The following is a 26,412-nucleotide window of genomic DNA, read 5'->3' on the forward strand; positions in this document are numbered from 1 at the left end:
CCAAGGCACTTCAAAACAGAGTTTTGTAAGGAAAAAGTCTTCAGGTTTCTTTCAACTCCTAAGAAAAGTGCCCACTTCACAAAATCTGTAGAAGTGCTCTTAGAAATGAATCAGTCCATGAATATACGCATTCAAACCCCTTCTCCATCTCTGTAAGTCGTAATTCTTTATACATTTTCCCTATAATTTACATTTTTTTAATTTTTTATGTATATTTTGTGTGTATATGTAAGTATAACTCTGTAAGCTTTATATTCTGTTAGTTTAATTACATCGAAGATCTTGTTTTTGCTAATAAATTAGTGAAATTCATTACATATAAACTTCATTCCTTTATGCATAACGAAGTTTCAGTGTCATGTTAAATTTTCTTGCTTAATTAGATTAGGATTTGCCTGGGGAGGTTAATGGACAACTGTGGAGGCTAGGAGTGGGCTTCTATTTTTAGGAATTTGTTGTTTGAAGGAAGAAACTGACATTTTCGAGGCAAGGGACAGTACATCCTCAAATGGTATGTTACTGGCCCGTTGCAAGTGAGCAGGGCCGGTCCTCTGATTGTCGGGCTTGAGGTGAATTCCATAAATTAGGTCCCGACGAAATCAACGTAAATGCAAAATTCAATAGTATATTATGTGACCTATTGCTAACTTAAAACTAGCATTTAAACAACAACAAAATATATTATAAAAATGATTTATATTATAAAATAACAAAATTAAAGATTTAATCATGGAGTTAAGGAACTTGTGCCAAGTATGAAAGTGTAGATTAAGAAATCGGCATAATTGACTAAAGATTTATTATTAACTAAAATTAAACAAAAATATACATCTAGATTAAAATGCAACTTCTATCCCTTTTAAAGTAGATTTAGAGTGAAAGAATTGTAAAATATAATAATATCTTCGCAAAGTTTTTGTACAAAAATAAGACGAGAACATGGATTTAACAAATACAATCACATAAATATCTATCTTCACAAAGTTTTTGTACAAAAATAAGATGATGACATGAATATTTATAGGCATCGATATATAAAATTCATCAAATTTCACATCATATTCAAGAAAATAAACCCAAAATTTAACCATTTTAGATCTTGTCTTCAATAAATTTACATCAAATCCCACACCATTGGATTTGGGTTGTTTTGCCTTGTTTTGGTTAAAAAAAAAAATAAAAAATTTGGGCTGAAATGAGGCCCCTTATGGTCTTGGGCTTGAGGCGAGGGCCTCATTTGCCTAACCTCAGGACCGGCCATCCAAGTGAGTTAGTGATAGTTATTTGTTAACCCAAAAAAATGTGCCAACAGGTGTCGGGTTCCGCTGAGGTCCACGTAAGCAAATTTTAGCGGCTTTTATACGGATACCTAGTTGGAGATTCGAAGGCTTGTTACGAACATGGGAATAAAAATGAGATATTCAGGATCGAGAGCAATCTAAAATAAAAGAAACGGCTTAAGCCAACATTCAGAAAAATGAAGATAATAATGTATGCTTGAATGTGTATTTTTCCATCCTTTACAATATTACAAAAGCTATTTATAGCGTCCGATCGAACTAGTCACCGTTGGATTAGATCCACGTGGCTCCATCTAATTGATCGAAGTGTTATATCACCCCCTCCCACATTTATTACATTGACGAACACATTTGACAAGGGGTCTGCCGCCCAACATTCCTAGGCATATCTGACATCTATTAATACAAACGTCACATCAATCATTCTCAAAGATACACTCATCAGACATTCTCTAAACAATACAATCACTTCGTTCCCAAGCTACAAAAGGGAGCCTCAAACATGAAAGAGTTTGACTTTGAGGTTGGCTTTTAGGGGAGCACTTCGATAGCGGAGATTTGATGGAGATAGTGTCTCGGCCATGAAGACAATTCTTGCCTTCCTCTTTATTTTGTTTGGATTGACTGTCACGTGTGTATATGGTACGTCCACGTGGCCTCTATTGGGGGCTTCACATATGATCAGTAACATTATTCATTATGAACCTTGTGACTATCTTGATTATCATTGAATTATGGATGCTCGCGAAGCTTGAAACACGGGTAATGATTTGAGAGAGAGGGGATTGACCTGCCATTGGATTGGCTTCATCTTAACTTATCTACTTATAACATACTCAAGTAATTTTAATATTGTACACAGCATGTATTAGTTTCCCAAGGCATAGGTATCCAAGATAAGAAGAATATGCACCATAATATGGATATGTGAAATTTGTGATTTTGTGCTCTAGTTTCTTATGTAAACATAAAATTTTGATATAATTTTGGATGCTTTTGTCTTTGCAGGCTCCTGCCACGAGCAAAAAGCTCTTCTCGCCGGATGTGTCCTTGCTTAGGAGTGCAACTGGAGACTTGTGCCAGTTCAAATTTGTCTAAAACATCCCTAGTTGCTAGAGGTTCCTTGATGTTGTGTAAGATGCAACCTATCTTCAATGAGTCCTTAACAAAAATTTATTCTTCGAAAATTGGAGCATTAGTGACGTCTGGAGCTCCAGAAGTATCAGACACCCTGGTTGTTGGTGATGATAAGATTGGAGTGTTATTACTGAACCTTGGAGGCCCTGAAACTCTCGAGGATGTTCAACCCTTCTTGTTCAACCTTTTTGCTGATCCAGTTAGTATCTGTCAATTTGGTCATTTTGTTTTTTATCTTAATGGTTAACTGTGTTGGAGGTGAAAATACATTATTCTTTGTATATATGTGGATTGGAAATAGGATATTATACGATTGCCAAGACTGTTTCGCTTTCTTCAAAAGCCATTGGCGAAATTCATATCCATTGCTAGAGCCCCAAAGAGCAAAGAAGGATATGCCTCAATTGGTGGTGGTTCTCCTCTTCGTCAGATAACTGACGCTCAGGTATCTCTTTGGTCTAGTTAATTGAAAATTCATTTACTTTTGGTGGACTATGTACAGTATTTGATTATTCAAACTTCAAAGTCAAGCTTCAACAATTTTGTGGCTTTTGATATGCAAATAACTACTTGAAACTTCCATCCAAATAGTTATATATAGGGTTTTTTCATTTGAAGATTTCGTGTGCTATATTTTCCATGATTGGGCATTGAGGGTGAGTAAGCAAAGTAGGAGTGCACATGGATTATCCTGTTTGGAATAATAGAAGCATTCTTTTCTTTTCCATTTTTTTCATATTGATCTTTTGGAGACCTCGGTCAATTCCAACGTCTGTAAATTCATGAATGAATCTCTTCACATGTAGGTTCTGGTAGCGATAGGGTTTGTGTGCTTTCTTCTTTGTTTTATACACCTTAAATACCATCTCTGTTTTTAGTGAAATTGATATTTATAAAATGATAGCTTGTTCATTCTTTACATTATTTCCATATCAATTTTTACTCTGTAACCGGATAGTATTTGATTTCTGTAGGCTGAAGTGTTGAGAAAGGCACTATCTGAAAAGAATGTCCCTGCAAAGGTTTATGTAGGGATGCGTTATTGGCATCCATTTACTGAAGAAGCTATTGAACAGGTAACATTGCTAGAAGATGGATTTCATGTGTTCTCTTCCCCTTTGATATGAACTAGAAGAAATAATCTTGACAGTCATTACTTCAAGGTCTCATTGCTACTATAGTCTGTTTATTATATTTTTACTCTGAAATGATGGTTTTAGCATGTAACATGATGTAGCACTGCAAAGCAGCTTAGATATGTTGTATGAGGTTCATTTTGTGTATTTTGATTCGTTTGGAGAAGCTTGTAAATTTTGAAATTTATGCGCTAGTCAATGCTAGAGGTGTTAGAATGGATATATCCAACTAGATTTAGAGATGATTTGGACAATCATGTGCATAGAGTTAGCAGGAAACCTCTGTATGTCATAGAGTCTAGGGATCTAGTGCTAATATCAAGTTAAGAGTGGCTGAATGCTGTCAGGCTATAAAAGTTGCAGATTTCTCTTTGTTTAGTGATGCATATGAATGTATGTGGATGGTATCTATATCTTTAAGCTGAGTGACTTTTGAGAAATCTCGGAAAATTTGACAACTACATTATTTTTATTTTTACCAATATGGAAATTTGCCATGTTCATGCACAATTAGTTTGTATGAAAGCGAATACTGACACCTCCATGAAGCATATGAGTAAATAACAAAAGGAGGCATAAATGCAATCAACTTAAATTTAAATAAGGTGATTGCTTCTCCTTTCACTCCCTGAAATATAGAGAGAGCGTGACTGAGCAGCAGAAATGGTTAAGTTTCTGAAGCCAAACAAAACGGTGATAGTTCTCCATGGCCTGTATACTGGGCCAAAGGCTGTGGTTGTAGACTCCTCGGATGAGGTGAGGATACGTACAAAACTGAACCTACAGCCAAATCCTGTTGCGGTTGCTTAAGTACCTTTTAAGGTGTTCCATAAGGACTCTATGAGGAAGCTGGCCAAGTCTATCTTGAAGTGCTTCATCAAAGTGATGAACTAAAACCACATATTGCCGACGTGCTACCCCTTGGACGTGGATCTCAAGGACTTGGTGATCCTTGACAACCTCCAGTCTAGGGACAAGAAAGTCAATGCTGCCGTAGAATCAAAGCCTGGTTAAAGGAAAGGGTTAAGACTGCAAAAATTCATTGGTCCTTCTCCAATCAGAGGTTTTGAGATGGCGTTTTGTTAATTTTGGAGCTGATTTTGGCAGTAGTGGTTTACAAAGAGGGATTCAATTTATGGGATGATTTGACTTTCATATTTAAACTTGACTTTTTGTTCAATATTTGTTGTTTATATTTATGCTGAAGCAGATGCTCAGTGTTAATATAAATGTTGGCTTGATTTGATTTATAGAGGGGGGAAAAACAAGGATGTCTTTTTACTTTGTTTCGTTTCGTTTTATTCATCAAAATCCATCTGCGTGATATTTTAATTGATTTAGCTCTTAGCTGTGTATTTAGTTTCTACTTCTTGCTTAACCACTTTGGGGCTGGTTAATCGATCCTTTAATATACAGTAGTTTGACCTATTGTCTCCCTTGTAAACCAAGAACACTTGAGGATTGTCACAATTCTGAAATAGGACCTATGTGATATTTGTTATTCTGCATGGTGATTTTTATGCTAGTTTCTAAATTTTTCCATACAATTTGTTTCTTCTGTTCAGCTCGAAAAACACTTAAAAGTACAATGTTAGCTCTTTCTCCTTTAACTGCCATAATTTCTTTTTATTCTTTAAAATTTCCTGTGCTTGATATATATCGTTTTGCCAATAATTTTAATTTTTTTTTATTTTTCATCAAGATTAAACGAGATAGAATAACAAAACTTGTGGTACTTCCTCTGTACCCTCAATTCTCAATATCAACAAGTGGTTCAAGCCTAAGACTACTGGAAAGCATATTCAGGTAACAGTTGTATGCATCTGGATTTACATTTTGTAGTTTGTCATTACTGTCAAAATCTTGATGCATGTGTCAATTTGTTAAATTAGGGAAGATGAATATCTTGTCAGTATGCAGCACACTGTAATTCCTTCCTGGTACCAACGTGAAGGATATATCAAAGCCATGGCAGATTTGATTGAAAAAGAGTTGAGAAACTTTGAGCACCCTGAGGAGGTAAACCCTATTGCGCACACACATAAAAGTTCATACAAGTAGGACTTTATTCTGTTGTATAATGAGCAACTTGTTATGGAATTTCATTTCTCTCATATAGTAGATTAAGATGCTGTTATGTACATGATATTTTTTCCTATTGTTTGCCAATTTCCTTCATTTTGGTCAACCATATTTCTAATTGTTGTACTATTTTCGAGTGAATGAAGTATATTCCAATTGTTGAATAAACGTGACATAAATCCTGAGCATGTGCCAACTTTTCCATAACTACTACAGAAGACCAGTTCTCTTATTTGAATGCAGTTATGCTATCTAGTGTTTAATTCTGTAACTGATGAAATGGGCTTGATTTCTTCTTCAGGAAGGATGTAAATGGCTTGAACAAGCCTTATTACTTTATAGTCGGGAATTATAAGCTGACTTCCCTGGGACTTGATATATTTTGATCTAATTGGAATCAGAAGGAAATTTCTCAGATTTGTTTATGTATGACAGATATTTTTATGGCCTTTTATTCTGTATAGTCCTAAGTCAAGTTTCATACATTAGAGAGACTTCTTTCATGTTCTATTTGTTTTTACAGGTGATGATTTTTTTTAGTGCTCATGGGGTGCCACTAGCGTATGTGGAGGAAGCTGGTGATCCATATAAAGCCGAGATGGAGGAATGTGTGGATTTGATCATGGAAGAGCTGGAAAAGAGAAGGATAAACAATGGATATACTCTTGCATATCAGGTAAATACTTTACAGCTAAAATACGGTAACTTTACTCAATGTATTACTACAGAAGTATCTCCAGAAAGAAAAAGTTCGAAGAGAGCCAAAAACAGTCCATTATGTTTACTGGCGTATAACAACAATCTAGTCTTGTTCCCAGAAAATGTAAGGTTGGCTACATTATAGTTTTTCTCCACTTAATTTGATCTATCGCTAAGTGTTGTGAAATATCCAATGATATCAATATATGTATCCATCAACACATTTGCATATTTCTATTCTTAAATATGTAACTTTAGCATTTAGGAATGTTGATGAACACGATCTTTAGCATATATATAGTTCTCCTAATCTGATGGTCTTTTAGCCTCTAGGGAAACAAGTTGGCTAATAACAATTATCATTAGTGGTTATTTATTTATTTTATTATTTATTTATTTATTATTATTATTATTATTATTATTGTCAAAGGGCTAAATACAACAGCAAACAAATAATTATTCTCAACCCAGTGAATTTGGGATTGGCTAGGGAATCATTTTGTTCCAATCTGATTGGTTCGTTGCTACGTTAGTTAGAGGACTCAAGGCAACTAGATCCTTCATAATCACAAGCCGTGTTAGTTTTGTCTAGCCTCCTAGCATGCTTTTATGAAATGGAGCTTCTCTAGGTCTATCCAAAAGTTGTCCCAACCGCATAAGTTGTCTTTCCCTTTATTATCCTTAATCAATGCTATTTCCATGCTTTGGCGTTTATCATAATCTTAACTTGTCCATCTTAATATTTCTGTTCATTCATTTTAAAATTCTCATTTTCACAATGTTAATTTTAGGACATTTTGTTGTTAATAGTTCAATGCTCAATGCAACAAAGCATTGTAGGTCTAATGACTGTTTTGTAGAATTGACCCTTTTAGATCATAGGAATCTTTCCCATCACACATAATTTCGATAGCAGTTTTCCTTTTATCCAACTTGTTTTAGTCCTTTGCATTATATCATCAATTCCTCCTTTCCGGTTAATAATCAAATCCAGATACCTAAAACAGTCACTTTTTAGGGACAATTCAATCCTTCGTAGTAAGTTCATAAATATTTGTGTCCGACATGGGTACTTCATGCAGTTACAGTTAGAGAGAGGTGAAGTTACGCAGGATGTGATGGTCCATGAGAGAGTGGTTCATCATCGCCTCGTGATCTCAGAATTGGCGTTGCACATTCATTCGAAGTATTGGACAGACACAGCAGAGTCTAAGCCCAACAATAATACTTAGGGACCAAGCTTAGCATTTTGATAGCGTACTTTTACTGTACTTCATCTTATGTTGCTTTCAAAGCGTAAACTGATTTTGGATGGATCCATAATGTGCACCAGTATCTCACAGTTGGATCATGAATAAAAAGATCACCACACTTTACTAACATCAACTGATGATACCAAGCCCCTCCTTGATCCACATTTTCTAATACTCATTTTCCTCAAATTCATTTTCACGCATACATTTCTTGGAGCCAACAACTTTGCAACCACACATTTCTTCTACTTTAATCAAAATCTACCAAAAAAGTAAAAAAATAAAATAAATAAATAAAATAATTATTTTTAGCTAATCTGAATAGGGGCTAAATGAAATGTTAACCTTTTAATTAGTTAGCATCATATGAGAAGGGGCTAAATGAAATGTTAACCTTTTAATTAGTTAGCATCATATGAGAAGGAATTTTATCATTCAACTCTTCCATATTATTTCTCAACAATGTTCTGAAGGGAATTTTTTGTATTTCGCATACTTAATTCAGAAGTTTACAGCTATTTATACATAATGAATTTTAGAGAATCAGTAAAAAAGATTTAGTATGTATAGGATACTACCAAAAGTTGATCCTCGTTGGTCATGTCAGAACTCATTCAGATTCCTAAATAACATTGTTGGTCATGTCAGAACTCATTCAGATTCCTAAATAACATGATGCGCTAAAATAGCTTGTCATAAGATTATGAAGTATGAACATGAAAACAGACATAACACGACGTGGACACATTGATGTGTAACTCATCGGCGAAGGACGAAAACATGCAGGGGACAAATCAATTAAATGATATAACTGAACTTTTATATTTTATATATTTACTTTTCTTAGTTTTTAATTTTCTAATTTGTTGGTTGGTTTTCCTCTGATTCAGAGTAGGGTTGGACCAGTGGAATGGTTGAAGCCCTATACAGACGAGAGAATTATTGAGCTTGGACGTAAAGGAGTTAAGAGTCTTTTAGCTATCCCAATTAGGTAGATGAGAATGTTCACCTAACCAGTTTGAATTTGATGTTGGAAACTGTCATTGTTCTGAACATTTTTGGTCTCTTTTAATTATTTATTTAATTACCTCCTATCTATTTATTTATTTTTGGTTGGGTTGGGGTTACTGGCAGGCTGCAAGGTTTGCATTTATCTTCATTTTGTTTGTAAATTGCAAACTTATATTCTTTATCTTGGTTTTCATCACAGTTTTGTGAGTGAACATATTGAAACATTGGAGGAAATAGACGTTGAATACAAGGAGTTGGCTCTAAAATCTGGTATAGAGAAATGGGGACGTGTTCCTGCACTTGGTTGTGAACCTACTTTCATTTCAGATTTGGCTGATGCAGTGATTGAAAGTCTTCCATATGTTGGAGCAATGGCTGTCTCAAATCTCGAAGCTCGACAGGTGAACCATGAATTCCGAACTTTTAATATAAAATAGGGGTTTTAAACCATCTAATTTTGAGATGAAATATACATTAATTACCACATGCATGAATGAAGTGAACACAGAAACATTGTTTGCATGTGAAAGTAAGGACTTGACTGGAATTTAGTTAAATAAAACCAGAAAATGATAATTATGAAATTGTAATTGTGATTTGTAAAAACTATAGTTCGAAATATCACTTGTTTATAAAAAAAATTATATACAAGTAGAAGAAGATTCATGAAGCCAATCCCATATAAATATGGGATAATGCTTGTTGAATTGAGTGTGTACAATATAAGTTCTTTCTTTATGTTTGATGAAGAAATGACTTAATTCTTGGTTTTTTTGAATTGCATGCACAGTCAAACAAATGGATGGGATTTAGGTCTTTAGCGTTTTTTGTGCCTTTTTTCCTGATAAATTTAGTGTGCAACGAAAATAGTATATTGTTAAGATGGTTTATATAACACCAGTCTTGCCATCGATTCTGCTGAGTTGAATAACGTGTTTAAGAAGACGACCAATTTGGTTATGATATTAGCAACCAAGAATCTAGATGGTTGGAGTAGCTCCACTTTTCCCCATTAACTACACAAACTATGGATTACTTGTTCTTATTACTTGGCATACTTCTCCTGCTAATAATGCTGACCCTTGCATTTCTAATTATTTAATTTTTGTTACTCCTTACTTTGTATAAGCATTTAATTGGATAGCATGAATAAAACGTAACATTACGGTAAAATTGTAGTTGCAAGAATAAGAGTCTATTTGGGAGTGATTTTGAGAATTGATTTTTTAACCGTTATGAGAAAAGTGGAGTCCACCTTTGAGAGAAGAAGTAAAAAATGACAGCTGAAATACTGAAATAACGCTAAATAAATCAAATTTTTTTTTTTTTTTTTTTTTGGGTTTTTAGTTGAAATTTTGTTAAGTTATCAGTTGAAGTTTTGTTAATAGGCCGACTAATGGGCTTAGAAACCAGCAACCTTGTGAAACTTGACATTAAGCATTCATCTATGGTTCAAGTTAGTAAGGACTTAGATTTGCTGATAGGGTCATTACTGTCGTTCTATATTTCCTATTTCATTCTCCTTTTTTTCCTTGGGGGAGAAGGAAAGTTGTGCTATATTTCTAGGCTAAATTACTTGCAGACCAGTGAAGGGTTATTGATTTGGGGGGACTGCAAGGCCCTACTTTTTGCTTACAAAATGAGTTTTCTCCTTTGTCCTCATGTAACCTAGTACAACTACAGAAACTACCACGTCTATATTTTTCACATAATAATAATTGAGCTAACTCTAAGAGTATCTTCAAGAGACTCTATTTTTTAAAGAGCATATTCTACAATTTAGAGATAATCTATAAATTTAGAAAGTAAAATTTTTTTAAGTACTTTAGCAAGTTCTTTATATTTAACATTTAATTTTATTACTCTCAAAAAATAGTTATTGTTTTTCTCTATTTTTTATTTTTACTAGCTTCTCTCCAAATTATTATCTTCTTTCATTGGAAATTGAAATACTTTGAATGCACTTAATTTTAGAGAAAGCAAATGTTAATTTAAAGAGTCTTTTGAGTATAATTTTAAGAGTTGACTCTTTAGAATAGAGAGCATCCTATGTTTAGTCTTTTGGATATGCTCTGAGGGAAAGACTTTACTATTTGAGTTTTTCACACCGTATTAGTTTACATTTTTTTAACATTATGTTTAAATATCATCGGCACCTTTCTTGTTCTCTGCAGTCTTTAGTTCCACTTGGCAGCATCGAAGAGTTACTAGCCGCATATGATTCACAGCGTAGAGAGCTACCACCTCCTGTGACGGTTTGGGCGTGGGGTTGGACAAAAAGTGCTGAAACTTGGAATGGAAGAGCGGCTATGTTGGCCATCCTTGTTCTGCTGGTGCTGGAAGTGACCACTGGAGAAGGTTTTCTGCATCAGTGGGGTATATTGCCCTTATTTCGATGACAACAACTTTTCAAATCCGTCCCTCCCTTCCTCTTATCTTCTGAAAACAATTGCCCTAAAGTTCAGCATTCACCGTGAAACTGGGGGATGATTAAAGATAATTTGAATTTTTAATATAGATATGAAGTAGTCAGATTCTGAGAACAAGACCTGTACATAAGCTAACACATTGGCTTGTATATCAATTCATTCCAAGCTTCAGCTGCATTCTTCTTGCAGCTCTTGAAGAGCTTCCAATACAGCTCAGCCTATAAAATGGGAAAAAGGGAGGGTGGGAGAAGAGAAGGAAATGGAAAAACTTGGAAGTATGTAATATTTTAAAGAAAATATAAAATAGCTCAAAATTTGAAGATCATTTGGCTTTCTCATATTAAAGATCAATTCTTCCCATTCTTCCACTTCTCTGTTTATCTCCAATTTTATTATTCGATGTTACGTGAATCTGCTATGAGAAAAAGAAACAAATGGTGTCTCTTCATAAGCATTTTCATTGTCATTTTGATATTCCTTCAATAACTTGTATTTTGTTGAAAAGTTGTACTCCTGGCCACTGTCTTTGAAGTGCAAGACATGGACACTCCAATTTTCCCTTTATTGTCTTGTTATCACTTTTTTGTTCTCTATTTACCTGTATATTTCATTTTTTTCTTTGTGATCCCAGGTTCCGATTTTCGGAATTTCCTTTCTTTACAGCTAATATCTGTAATATGCTGCAAATGGAACCAAATGATTACTCTTTCCGACCCCACTTCGTATCATCATCAAGAATTTTGCAAACACAAGTTAAGAATTCATCATCACTTATTTTTAAAGGCACGTATGGGACCATTTTTCAAGTTCTGTTACTATTTCATGGGTTGGTAGCATTATTTTCTATCAAATATCAATTTAGCCTTGTTTAAGTCCCATTTTTGGTTTTGATAATATTATTGAAGAATATGTGGTTGAAATGATATTAAAACACTGTTTATATATATATATATATATATTTTTTTTTTAAATTTTTAATTTTTTGTGAAATGAATGAGATTCAAACAACGGCTCAAGGCACATGCAACCAAATAATTACTCTCTTTCCAACCCCACTTCGTATCATCATCAAGATTTTTGCAAACGCAAGTTAAGAATTTTCATTCATAATCACTTATTTTTAAAGACACGAATGGGACCATTTTATAAGTTCCTGGATTTTTATTTTTATTTTTTTATTTTTTGGTCTGGCATGCCTCATCCAACAGCATTATGGGATAAACTTTGGGGCCCAAAAATAATCTTTAGGTCACTATATGATCAACAAGCCAACCAAAAGTATTTAGGCCCCTATAAATATTAATTTAACAAAAGATTAGAGAAAAATAATGATGAATCATTTTGATATACACTAATCTACCTAATACTAAACAACACATTGATGTCTAGAATAAATAGAAATGCACAAGAATAAAAATCTTGATGTCCAATCTACTTTCGACGTTATTTTCCAAAACGTAACTTTTAAATTTTTTCCGATTGTACTTTTGAAATTGTATCCCAATACTCACTAAACTTTAAAATTTTCCAAAATAATGATTATGTTTTTTTGAAGTCGCTCCTCAACGATTATTGTACTTTCATGTTCTCTTCGGTCTTCCATCCATAATCCGGATTTACGTTTATAGATATAACAATTTCGTAAGCCATATCATCGAAAGTGTTAGTTTCCAAATAGAAAGAGATGAAGTGATAAGATGAAAAATATTGAAAGGCCTATTCATAATGACGATTGAAAAATTTCTATTGTACCTTTTTCACCATCTCTTTCCTTCAATAATTCCTTCGCTTCACTTATATTCCACCGGCTTGGTTGTCAGGCGCGAGACTTTTAATCCTACCAACACAATCCATATAACTCGGCATTTTGATTGCAATAATAAAACTTAGCCAACGAGAAAGTTTAAAAATTCATCATTACCATCTTTGTTTGCTAGGATTGAGGCCGACTAAGAAGAATTTTAACATAAAAATAAGAAAAGAAAAAGGAAAAAGGAAAATTAATGGATTATGTAGGACATCTATGTTGAACACATTATATTGCAACGGAGTGTTATGGGTCCCTAATATGAGGGAAAGGAGAAAAAGGAGATGAAAGAAGAATCTGAATCAAAGCTGTACAGTTTAAGTTTCCTTTCCAGACTGGTCCTCTCATCCCCCTCACCTCACCCCACCCCATCCCACCCCACCATCAACCATCCTATTATAAGTTTATAACACCCCTTCCGTTCTTCCCAAACACATATACAAAACACAGATATTTAGCATAAGATCTAGAAAAAAAATATGGCCGAGGAAGTCAAAAAGACAGCTCAGGAACAATCAAAATGTGTTGAATCAGAAGAAGTTGCTGTTGTCACTGATGTTCCAGAACCTGAAAAACCCACAATGGAAGAGTCCCTTTTAGTTCCCGAACCCGAATTTCCACTACATTCAAATGCTTGTGATGAGAGTGTGAATTTGGAGACATTGATGATTGTGGAGAATGATGAGAAGCCTCCTCAAGCTGATGCTGTCAAGAAAGAGATCACTATTAATGCTTCGTCTAAACTTTCAGAAAACGAAAAGAAAGCATTAGAAGAGCTAAAACAGCTTGTTCGAGAAGCACTCAACAGGCATGAATTTGGAATTTCTTCATCTCCGAAAGAAGAAACAAAGCCGGTCATGGTGGAGGAGGAGAAAAAGCCCATAAATGTCGAGCCTGAAGTAGAGAAAGATTCAAAAGAAGAAATTGAAAAAGACTCCATTCCAGAGGATCTAATTGAGGAAAATGAAAAAACTGTTGTGGATGACGATGGTGCAAAAACTTTGGAAGCCATTGAAGAAACCATTGTTGCTATTCCAGCTCCAATTCCTTCAGAAGAAAAGCCACAGGATACAGTGAATTTATGCAATGCAAACTCACCTCAATCTTCATTAAATCAGGTTGATGAATTATACATCTGGGGTGTAAAACTTCTGGAAGATGAAAAAAGTGATGTAATTCTCTTGAAGTTTTTGCGCGCCCGAGACTTCAAGGTCAAGGATGCATTTTCCATGATCAAGAACACTCTACGATGGAGAAAAGAATTCGGGATTGATCAACTTCTTGAAGAAGACTTCGGGAGTGACTTGGAGAGAGTAGTTTTCATGCATGGTTGTAGTAAAGAAGGCAACCCTGTATGCTACAATGTCTATGGAGAATTTCAGAACAAAGAGCTTTATCAGAGAACATTCTCTGATGAACAGAAGAGGCAGAAATTCTTGAGATGGAGAATCCAGTTCCTAGAAAAGAGCATTAGGAAACTGGATTTCAGCCCCTGTGGCGTATCCACGATTATTCAGGTTAACGATCTTAAGAACTCGCCTGGGCCTAATAAATGGGAGCTCAGGCAGGCAACAAAACAGGCCCTTCAATTGTTTCAAGACAATTATCCTGAATTTGTTGCCAAACAGGTAAATTATTTGTTAATTTTGATTTTGACCCTTAGTTTGAATTTAAGTACTTGGTATTTACATTGCTTGGTTTTAGGTGTTCATCAACGTACCATGGTGGTATCTAGCTTTGAACAAAATGATCAGTCCTTTTCTAACTCAGAGGACCAAAAGCAAGTTTGTTGTTGCTGGACCTTCAAGATCTACAGAAACCCTTTTCAAGTCAGTGCTAAGTTAAATTTACTAGTAAAAAATACGTGAACCCCGAATTTATATTTTTTTATATTTACTCAATTTACTGCTCATTGTCATGTTTAATAGATACATAGCTGCTGAGCAAGTTCCAACTCAGTATGGAGGGTTAAGCAAAGATGGTGATTTTGGAACAGCTGATTCAGTTACTGAGATTATCTTAAAGCCTTCAGCCAAGCACATTGTGGAATTTCCTGTTAATCAGGTGAGTTGTGTTATGATCATAGTGTCCATGATGAATGTAAACAGTTATCTTTGTTAACTTATGCTTTTTACTTATTTGGTTAATTTATTAATTTGACTTTAAATAATTTCTATAAATCACTAACTTGGATCTGAGATTTAGGGTTTTTTCTTCTTCTTATCTCTTTAAGAATTAAATGTATATTATGATCATATTGTAATACATACTCTTGCATCCATTAGTAGTCAACTGAAAGTTTTCTTTTTATTTAGTTTTAGTAAATATTTGATCAACCAATTTGATCCAATTTGATCAACCATCATCAACGAGTAATCCTAATATGGGTGGATTTGGTCAGAGAGATGCAGGTTACTTCAAGATCCATTTAGTGTCCAAGGCTTTTGTTCTTTTTGGCATATGTTATTTTGGCACAAATCTTTTTGGTTCTTTAATTAAAAAAAAAAAAAAAAAACTTTGAGAAGGTTTGACCAAAAAAGGGGAAAAAAGGAAAAAAGACCAAAAACAAAAGAAAAGAAATCAACACTGTTATCTTAAAGACAACCCCAAGAGTCAACAATCATCTAATTCTATTTCTGGTACTCAACATTAATTGAGCGATCAATTTTATTTGATTTTCAGGCATGCTTGGCGAGCTGGGAGATAACAGTGGTGGGATGGGAAGTAAGCTACGGTGCTGAATTTGCCCCAAGTGCAGAAGATGAATACACAGTTATAATACAGAAAATGAGAAAAATTCACTCAACTCAAGATCAAGAACATGTGATTTCTGATAGCTTTAAAGTTGAAGAGCCTGGGAAAGTAGCTTTGACTATAGACAATCCCACTTCGAAGAAGAAGAAGATTCTCTACAGGTTCAAAACCAAGCTTTCTTTTGAATAAAAATTACAAAAATATTACAAGGGAAAAGTACTAAATTAAAGCCAGGAAAAAGTTGTGAGAATGAGCAATCCAAATGTCCTTTTTCTTTAACCAAAAATTTACATGTTGAATTTTATATTTTTGACCAATGTAAGTTGCATTTCAACTGGTTATATGAATTAATGGGGCATTTGAAAAAATGTCCAATTCTATATATGTTAATTCAAAAATGTTTACTTTTGATCATCTTTGCAAAAATGATCAAATTTGATATCAAATTCTCTATTTTACTCTTAATGAAAGAATAAATAATATCATACTACACATGTCAAATCACAATTAATGCTAGACATAGAAATGTCGAGAATAACATTTAAATTGTAGAGAAATATTATGTTCAGAATGAAATGTCATTCTAGAAATTTAATATGTCGAGAACAATGTTTGAAATGTCCAAAACATTTAATATTATGATTTGAAATGTGTACTTTTGAAATACAAATGGATTGAAATATCGAGAACGACATTTGAAATATCGAGAATATCATTTTAATGTAGCTTTTCACGGAAGCTAATTATGGGTATTCTCATCCAAATAATTGTAAAAATGGATATTGAAAAATTTTAGACATTTTTGCAAATGACTTTCAAAATGGACATTTTTTTGTAATTTCCTCCAAATAATTAATTTATCTTTATTTTGATTGTTAGTACTTGGTAGGGTTCGAACGTATTTATTCTCAGCCCTTATATGAAATGAAAATGAATTTCTTTTCTGTCACTAGGTTATTTATATTCTTGAAAATATATTTTAAATGACAAGAATGTTCAAATGCGCCATAGGTAGAAAAAATAAAAAATTGGTTGAACTCCCTTCGTGGTAACCACTTAGTGTAATCAGGTAAATGTACTTAAATTTTGTGTAATTGAGTAACTATACTTTAATTTGATTTCAGTCTGATAACTTCATCCAATTTCATCACTTAAACGATGAAAATTGATACCATTATATTTTAAAAAAATGATGGTCGTCATTTCTTTCATTAAAGTCATAGTTATTCTATGTTGGCAACTAATAGTTATATGTAAGGATCATCATTTATTGATTGTCACATGATCAATTTATGTCGATGGAATAGGACGAAGTTACTTTAGTTGAAATTAAATCAAATTGTAGTCACCTAGTTGACAAGAAGTTAAAGTGTAGTCACCCAGTTGAAATTGTATAATTGGATTCTCCAGAATTTAAATCAAATTAAAGTGTAGTTACCCCAATTGAATAAAATTAAAGTACAATTACTTAAATTGATATATATATATAACTTTCATTGTAATTAAGAAACATGTAAATATAAAGGACTAAAAATAAATAAAAACACCATATTCTTCCCCAAATTATTATTATTATTATTATTATTATTATTATTATTTGACAACTGGATCAGTGCATATTAGGTTTTCTATGAAATCATCAATTTATCAAAAGACGAGACATAAAAGAATTGGAGCTATCAAAGAATCAAAAGCAAAAGTGATGACCAGAAGAAAGCAAAAGGTTATATAAGCATTAAAATCGATCTCGTGGATAGGAGATATCTTGTTTACTAATGATATAATATTGATTAGACAACTTCACATCAGCAAGTTAATCGTTGAATTGTTAAAAATTGTAGACTTGACCTTTGACGTAACATTGTCATGTCAACGAGAAGCAAGATATCTCAAAAATAAAAAATAAAAAGAAATAAAAAAAGGGAAGCATTATATTAATACCAATGAACTAGGTTGCATGGAAACAAAAATGGAAGACATGATGCGAAGAACGTGACTACTTGAAATGTTATTTTTAAAAATAGGACAGGAAATGCAGTACTAAAAAAAAATTACAATTCAGGTTTATAAAAAAAATATTTAATTTTAGAAAAAATAATATTTTCAAACTCTAATGACATGTTAATTTAATATAGTATAAAACATGAAATTATCGAAAATTGTACTTGAAGCCAAAATTTAGGCTAATTCTTCTTTAAAGCCCAAAATTAAGTTAATAACAGTTGAAGCTCAAAAATTGTTAGTAGTGATTTTGAGGGCGAATTCAAGATTGAAGTCCAGTTAGAGCGGAGGTTGACTGTTAATAGTTGACCATCAACAATCAACGATCGTAATAGTCCGATCATTTATTTAAATTTGATTAAAAATAATATTAAAAGTCATTCAATAATCATTTCTCATTAAAACATAAATTACTTATTATAAATCACAATTCCAAACATAGTTTCGTAAACATAAATTCCCAAATCAATATTCATTCCTCGTTAAAATATAAATTACTTATAATAAATCACAATTCGCAAACATAATTTAGTAAACATAAACTTCCAAAACATAAGTCATTCCTCTTTAAAAGATAAATTACTTATAATAAATCACAATTCGCAAACATAAATTTCCGAAACTATAATCATAACATAATTAACATTCATTCGTCATTACTCAATGTCAACAAGTCAAGTGGCCAAAAAAATAAACATAAAAAGAGAGAGAGAGAGGGAGAAAGAGTCACCAGTCACAGACTTACGACACTCAGACTCGGCTCGCAGTCGGCATTCGGCAATAGAAGCTGCAAAACATAGCGTCTGTGCTCACTGTGCTGCCTCTTCTTCAATTTCGAATGGAATTTGGAATTATAGAATGGGGATTGAGTCTCTCCCTGTCTACGCCATGTGGATTGGAGAGTGGAGAGGGGAGGAAAATTGGAAAAGGGTTTGGCTTTCTTTCACGAATTGGGAATTGAGCATTTGGATTCTTTCTTGGATCGGTGGCTATGGCTGCCTTTGAAAGAAAATGGTTGGGCAGTGGGCACTTGGGCCAATTCCCAATTCACGAACAAGTGGTTTGATTATGGAGTCTTGGACCATTTGTTAATTGCATATGAGAATTCAATTGGGCATTTGGGCTAAACAAAAATAGGCTCAGTAACAATTACTTCAGGCTCAAGCCCAAACCAAAAAAATAAAAAATAGGCTCAGTAACATATTATTTATACGTGTTTAATACACATGTGACATGTGCGCATTTTGAATTTGAGTAATACATTAATCGAGCAAAAAATCATCATCTGTAGAAATATATATTCCTACATAGTTATGTGAGACCTAGCATGTTTAACCATGTTTAAAAGTATATTTTTAAGTGCTTTTTGGATTCTATTTGTGTAGCATTAGCGTTCACACTAATTGGAAATGCACTTAAAAAGTTGCTTTTAAACACGACCTAACATGCTATCAGATGGCAATGGTCTTACCCATTGTTAAATCATAATCAAGTAATAGTATACGATAATTTGACATAATAGATTAATAACTCACATATAGGAAAGAAGCCTAACATTATCTAGCAAAAGGATAATGAGAACAATTTTATGCAATGATTTGGGGTTCAAGCACTCAACTAATAACATGTTTGACTAAGTTCAAAAGCTACTTAAAAGAACTTAGCTAATCAAGTTAGTAATCTACAGCTCTATGCCTTTTTTTTTTCTTATATGTATTTAATTTTGCTATTTTATAATAGATTTGAATAATAGATGTTTACATTTCGTGCGTGCATCAAATACGTGTGTGTAATTATACATATACACGTGTCTGATACACGTACGTGATATGAACATATTTTGATTCAAATGCACATCTATCATACATGTTTTGCTAGCTAGGCAGCTTATTCAGTAATTTTCATATGTTCTTCTAGTACGTAATTTTGTCGTATATTTTTATTTGTAATTTTTTTTCTTGTTTTGTTTTGACCAACACAGAAGTGACAATGCCCGGAGCAGAAGCAAGAGTTTGCGAATCAAGGAGCCATGGATTTAGGGGTCCTTGCCTTGGCGACCACAACTGCGCGCTGGTTTGCCGAAATGAAGGTTTCTCCGGTGGAAAATGCCACGGTTTCCACCGTCGATGCTTCTGCACTAAACTTTGTTAAGTACAATGTTTGCACTTTAAAACATCATCATGGTTTTGACACTTGGAATTTTTGTGGAATTTGATGAAAATAAATAGTTTGTTCTTCTATGTACTCAAAATTTCCTTGTCCAGGACTGACTTAGTATTTGTTGTCGTTTTTGCTTAATTGCTGAGTGGGAAGTATTACGTTAAGACCATTTACTTATGATGAATATTTTGTTGAATTTTGATACTTGTACATCAGGATTAACACACCGGTGTACCGACCCCTCACAACAAGTAGGGGCCTACGACGAATAAAAAAATCATAGACTCCCCTATTGTGAGGGGGTCGGTACAACCCCGGTATATGAGTAATAAGATTTTATTTTGTTACTAGTGAGCTGGGTTAGTTGAAAGTGGGTTAACTAAATCAATGCTCACTGAATTTTACTCTACGTTATTACTTGTTCACTGAACAAAAAAGGTGTTACCATTACTCATTCATATATTCAAACGTTTCTCCATTCATCATTCCTTTCAAATCTGTTCCCTACGATTGACAAAAATTTCTAGATTTGTGATGGGAAGCTAATGTGAAAGCTTGAAGATGTTAATTTGCCCAATTAGATTAGAAACGCATCCGACCAAAATGACAGCGCTTATCTAATTACTAAAACACACTTCTTCTAAACCTTAAAAATAAAAAATCCCCAAATTAAAAACACAAAATATCCCAAAAATAAAAATTCTTAACCTAAAGTGCAATCCGGGTTACAACCTGGACTAGTGAACTGGGGTAGTTGCAAGCCCAATCGTTAACGTGTTGAACAACCCAATATTATGAAGAGTAATATTATGTAGAATCACTACTATTAAACACAAATCTATGTCCCTCATATGTATCATTATTCGGCAGTAACAAGAATTGGGCCACAACAAGGAGAAAAATAATTGGGCCATAATGAGGCCCAAATTGATTCATGGGGCTAAAATTAATATGTTGTAACAGAGGTTGATTTACCAATTTTATAGATAGGTCATCGAGAGCACAATAAAATGAAAGAATGAAGGATTATGTCGACCTCACCCCTCATATTTTTCAATCAAACTCTTGTTGTCCCTACGCGAATTTTTACAATAAATTATTTTTATTTTTTTATTGGTGATTCGATAACTTATAAAGTCTAGGTAGGTGCTTGTCTGTTAAGGAATATCAACCTTTGATTCGATGATATCAATGGAACAACATATATGCTATGAGTTAATATAATGCTTGGTGTCCTCGTCGAACATTATCTCATGCTTGTCGACTTGCTTTAGGTCAAGATCAGACAATCACGTTAACATGATTGTAAAGTCAATTCCTTGCGGTGTACATCTCACCTCTATAAATAGGGTGTTAGCGCTTGTCTAATTAGAGAGAAAGGGAAAAGTTAGTACCCCACTCCTAACAAGGTGTTGAGTTGATATTTTGAGGCTATTGACTTTAACGCTTATGTAATATATAAAGAAGAACTCTCTTAAGATATTTTTATTTAAGGAATTTATATCGACTAACGAGACAGAATTAAAATTCTTGATGTTCCATGAATTAAGCTTTTATTACTTTTTTTTTTCAATAAAATGATTAATTTAATGATATATTTATCGAGCTTTAATTTTTTCCATTTCCCTTGTTGTAAACACACCTTATTTAGGATTGAGACAATTTAAATAAATGAAGGACCGCATGGTTTGAAAATGAATTTTTAAAAGAACTTCCTATTTGGGCAGTGTTTGTAGAGAAAGTTATATTAGATTAGCTTCTTCTTCAAAAGCACTTTTATAAAATTAGTCAAACGAGTTCAAAAGCAACTTTTTAATCTAAAAAGCTCTTTTTGACTTTTAAAAAATCATTCTAAACGGTCCAAAGTCGATGATATAGAATAGAAGAAACTTGTGTATTAATTAATTTTTTACAAGAAACAATTATGACCGCATTCTTTATTAATTAAAATCGTATTCTTCATTATTTATTCTCCTAGCATTTCCTACCAAGGTTCCATGAATGGAGATCCTAAGATGTCTATGTTAAAAATAAAATTAATATATCAAATGCATAATTTGTAACAAAATTAGACCTGCCTTAGTTTAAGCCTTTATTTATTAAACAACAGAAGATAAATTATGAAAATGAAGATTTAACAGAATCCTTTTGTAATGAGTGCATTTAATAAATTTTAATTTATTAAATGTAAAAACCTACTTTTAATTCTTTCTTTGTAAGTAGTGTATTTAGTAAATTACATACCACTATCATCTCATAGAGATACGTATGCTTTCATTTTCACACAGAGCAAGTAAATTTAATTAATATGGTTTAAAATATAAATTTTTACTTACATTTTTCTAATACATCCCCATATTTAATAATAATTTGTATATGAGTACTGAGTAGTTCATATTTGTTGATTGCAAGACACATTAACTATTCACATATTAAAAAATTAAAAAATCAAGAAAAGAAAGCGATACATGTTTCTTGGAAAAAGAGAAATGAAGAACAGAAATAGAGAGCAACGCAACGTATAAAGAGTTTTTCCATCTAAATTTAAATATGCTCAATATAAATAAAAAGTCTTAAAAATCCTCCATAAATATAGTAATAAAAAAACAAAATGATAAAATTATTTTCGGATCACGTAATATGACTTATTTCATTGTTATTGTCATACCAAAAGATGCATTTAGCGCTCATTTGGTAGTAATTTTTCACTCAAAAAATCAATTATTTTACTATTATTTCATTATTTCAACTATTATTTTTGATTTCTTCACTCACATGTGAGACTCATTTTTCTCTCTAACGATCAAAATATTAATTTTCATAATCACTACCTCTGTCAAAGAAATCTATCGCCACAAAATATTGAAAACAACGTAACTAAAATTTAAGGATATCTATTTATTAATTGTTCAGTCCACTACACGATATACATATGTATGCAAAAGGTGGCAGCGGCTCACCGAACCATACCAGATTCTCACCTCCCAAACAATTATAAACTCGCAAAATCAATATATTAATACCTTTCTAGAAGAAAGATTAATTATTAATTACTTAACGAATTAATCTGTCGATGAGATCACATTTAATATGACTGCTGGGATCATTGTTTGGTAGACAGGGTTAAGTCAGCTCTGGTGGGTATATTTTCAGCTTCTTTACAATTAACGATGAACAGTTCATAAAGACTTGAAGCCAAAATCATTTGGCATATAGTCATTTCATACTTAAACTTTCTTTTTAGTTTCATAAATTTTTCTATAATCGTGATTAATACTAATGATCAGTTTCATGTGACTGATAGATTTTGAGACGAGACACTTCTTCTATATTAAATTATAAATTACTTACCAAATAAATTGAAAATGAGTCATACGAAGAAAAATTTGAATTTTCAAGTCTATCATTCGAGGTTTTTCTTTTTCGTAAAAACTCCATTTTTGGACAACACAAAAATGTTAGGACAACATTTAATTAATTATGTGGGATTAGCTTTTAGTTTTTGTCATGATTACAGATGAAAGGGTAAACTAGAACAAAATATAAGATGGGGGATTGAGTTGAAACAAATTGAAGCTGAGTGATCAATATGAACAAGCCTATAAGTTTAGTGACCTATAGTGAAATTTTCCCTCCAGTGAACATTTGGGTAGAAGCACAATTTATTTTTCATTTTTATTGTAACCAGGACAATAAATTGAAACTTGCTAGCTTTGAATTATAAAATTACGTTCCACCTTTTCTTACTTTGTATACATCTTCCTATTCGAAAATAAGATGAACTGATAACAAAATATTTTGTACTTGGGAGAAAAATGACAATTAATGATGAGATTTTTAATGACAAAATATGATCGTTAAATATTATCCTTTACAATAAAAAATAAACATTTTCTAGCGAAATTTGATTGTCGATGTAAAAAAATAATAATAATAATAATAATAATTGATAGTTAAAAATGAAACAATCTTGCTACACGGCCAGAAGAAATCCAGGCAAAATCCCGACTAACGTTGCGGGATAAAAAAAAGAAAAGAAAAGCAAAAAAACAGAAGCTGTGAAAGGACCAATTAATTGATCAATATTTAACCGACTCTCCTGCCTTTTCCCCCAATTCACCCACCGCCCACGTCGTAGGTTCCATCCAAGGAACTCGACTGCACTTTCCATCAATGGTTTTCGCCTCCACTCCGACCAGACGCTTGACCATCTCCAGCCGGTAGCGAAGTCAGCAACAAATTTCCGTCAAATCTAGTTTTCTTGTTAAAGATTCTGAAAGTCTGCAAAATCTAGTTTTTTTGTTATTTAAAATATATGTCTCCTAGCCAGAAGCCCATATACATATGAAGAAGAATCAAGTTCTCATAATCAGAAGCAATGTGTTCATACTCACTCACTGGAAAATCAATTATCTGATGTGGGAATACTTGAGAAATTCCTAGGAAATTCAAGCTAAAATTCTTGGCATGTCTCTGATTATTCCAATAACAATTTCATGAGATTTCTTGGAAATTGGGACATGAATAATGATAGAATCGGGTTACAATGGCTGCACGTTTGGCTCCGACGACGAAGACAAAGAAATTGGGTTTAAAAATTCTTCAGTTGGCCGGATATCTAATACCGGAGATGTCGACGTCGATCGTTGAAAAAGGAAGACATATTATTTGCTCCAGATTGGGGGAAAAATGGTCAACAATGTGTAAATGGCAAAATTCCAAGTCGACGTCGGTAGCTGAAAAAGGAAGAAGATGCCTGGAATCAGTTTGGAGAAAATTGGTCAACATTGTGTAAATGGCAAAATTCCATTTATGTGCAAAAATAATTAATTAAGGAACAATTTTCTTTCCCACGTGCTGGCTTCATTTTTCCCTCCAAAAACGTTACTGTACAGGCTGAAATTTTCAAATCCCTGCCAACAGGGTGTCGTTCACCTTGTTTGACAAGAGTAATTCAAAATGAAATTTCTTGTGGTAGCAGTTGAAATATACGGTAACAAAAAAATTGAAAAAAGACTAACAAAATAGATCCCTTGCTTGGTATCCTCATCAAACCTTGTTTCATGGTTCTCAACTTGCTTTAATCAATTTTAGTCAATCAAATTAAATTGAATGTAAAGTCAATTCCTTACTATGTACATCTCACCTCTATGGATGGAGTGTTAGTGCTTCTCTAATCAAATTGAAAGGGTCAAGTTAGGTCCCACTCTTGACAAGTTGTTGAGTTCATCTTTTGAGGCTATTGATTTTATAGCTTATATGCATCCTAAAATAGAAGTGTCACTTGTTTCGGCACTGTTCTTATGAATTCATGCCATAAACAAAAGAGTCACTTTTTTATGCACTGTTCCTATGGAATCGTGCCATATTACTATTGTGCCACTTTAATGTTTGCATGCAAACCTAAACAACTTTACTCTTTTCTTTTTGTTTGGCTAGAAACATTTCCCTCTAGCATTTTCGTACTCATTTTCAATGTGCACAAACTATAAATCTGTGTTGTGACGCTCAAAATTTCCATAATCTCCCTTCTCGCGTACAACACATTCTTGCTCTCGCTGACAAATCGTTCCTATTTTCTTGTTCAAAAGGCTTGGCTGAAGTGTTGGTACATTTTGAACGACGTGGGTTGACCGATAAGATTTCGCCGATAGTTGACACCGGCAAGATTGAGGTCGCATGAACCCAAACGACATTGTATACAATAAGATCTACACTTGGCAAGTTTTGAACGTGTTTTTCTCCGTTCAGAATGTTTGTCCTTCCAGTTGAGTTATTTATCTCTGTTTTGTGTGATATGATTTTCTTCTTTCTGAAGAGGCATTTTCGATTTATGTTGTTTTTGTAATTTTTGGTCTTTTATTTCATTTTATTGTTTTTGGTTTCATTATTTTAAAATTTAGTTTTTGTTTTTCAATTTTTTGTAACGAAAATATTCTTGTTTTATGCTTTTAATTGATCTTTTTTAATAAGTTTATGCACGCGTGTTTACTAAAGATAATTTGGATTTTATATATGACAAAACATGAATCAGTCGAGTGGAGTTTGAGCGCTTTATGTTTCTATCCTCTTTGAGAAATTGTAGATGTTGAAGATTACAGCTCTGTTCAGGGTGTTGGACGTGGGTCCAATAATGTAGAAATGACTCAGCAGCTGAACAACGAAGATTTTAATGGCTCATTTGTTCCGTCTAGAGAAAAACCACAGAAAAGGCGCACAAAATTGTTTGTTGCATGACATGAAGTGTAGCCATGTTACGAAATGTGGATGAGAAAATGTAAACGTGTCGCAGTGATTCTGGGGGAGACATGACATGTTATCTTAGCCTATGTTCAGATTGTATGTTATTTGGTGTTAGTTGTTATGAAAGCTGAATTCCTGTTTTTCAACGTGCACTTTCACTCCTTTTCCTAAATTAGAAAAATATATGGATTGCAACGATGATATAAGTAATTGCTAATCTATCATTTCTCCTTTTTTTTTTTCGTTACTATTACTGTATCTTATATTTTTTTACTGAATTTCATTCAAGTCCACATATACACGTAATTATTGACTCATAAACTAACGTTTTTACACATAATATCTATGCAGGTGTACTTAAAGTTGCTACTGGCATTGTCCAAGACGACTCATTCAAAC

General features: G+C 33.1%; 2 protein-coding genes and 1 long non-coding RNA gene across 6 annotated transcripts; 2 read left to right on the top strand and 1 right to left on the bottom strand.

The window, feature by feature from the left end:
- Positions 1-11,631, top strand: LOC111365321 (ferrochelatase-2, chloroplastic-like). Its single transcript, XM_022985770.1, is given in 11 exon segments — positions 1-152; positions 2,310-2,637; positions 2,740-2,883; positions 3,413-3,514; positions 5,277-5,380; positions 5,467-5,593; positions 6,180-6,332; positions 8,499-8,599; positions 8,819-9,020; positions 10,794-10,911; positions 10,914-11,631. Coding segments are annotated over 11 exon segments (1,575 nt in total). The 5' UTR covers positions 1-105; the 3' UTR covers positions 11,063-11,631.
- Positions 9,982-18,723, bottom strand: LOC111365322. 4 transcript variants are annotated; one of them, XR_002697407.1, is made up of 4 exons: positions 18,356-18,723; positions 12,801-12,885; positions 11,169-11,266; positions 9,982-11,058 (listed from the first exon to the last, which is right to left on the bottom strand). It is a non-coding gene; the product is annotated as an uncharacterized LOC111365322 (long non-coding RNA). The 4 variants fall into 4 exon arrangements; XR_002697405.1 differs by having other exon boundaries at positions 18,341-18,723; XR_002697406.1 differs by lacking the exon at positions 18,356-18,723 and adding an exon at positions 12,970-13,204.
- LOC111365320 (patellin-3-like) lies at positions 13,239-15,991 on the top strand. Its single transcript, XM_022985769.1, has 4 exons — positions 13,239-14,483; positions 14,560-14,684; positions 14,784-14,919; positions 15,538-15,991. Exons 1-4 carry the CDS (start codon positions 13,335-13,337, stop codon positions 15,796-15,798), a joined length of 1,671 nt encoding a protein of 556 aa, XP_022841537.1. The 5' UTR covers positions 13,239-13,334; the 3' UTR covers positions 15,799-15,991.
- Positions 18,724-26,412: the final 7,689 nt, after the last annotated feature.

This window comes from Olea europaea, chromosome 17 (genome assembly GCF_002742605.1).
Source record: "Olea europaea var. sylvestris chromosome 17, O_europaea_v1, whole genome shotgun sequence".
Lineage (NCBI taxonomy): Eukaryota > Viridiplantae > Streptophyta > Magnoliopsida > Lamiales > Oleaceae > Olea > Olea europaea.

Excerpts from the sequence above, each read along its gene's own strand:
- LOC111365320 (XM_022985769.1), top strand. The coding sequence starts at position 13,335 with ATGGCCGAGGAAGTCAAAAAGACAGCTCAGGAACAATCAAAATGTGTT. Across the intron at positions 14,685-14,783 it reads TCTACAGAAACCCTTTTCAA|ATACATAGCTGCTGAGCAAG; the intron begins GTCAGTGCTAAG and ends CATGTTTAATAG. Across the intron at positions 14,920-15,537 it reads TGGAATTTCCTGTTAATCAG|GCATGCTTGGCGAGCTGGGA; the intron begins GTGAGTTGTGTT and ends TTTGATTTTCAG.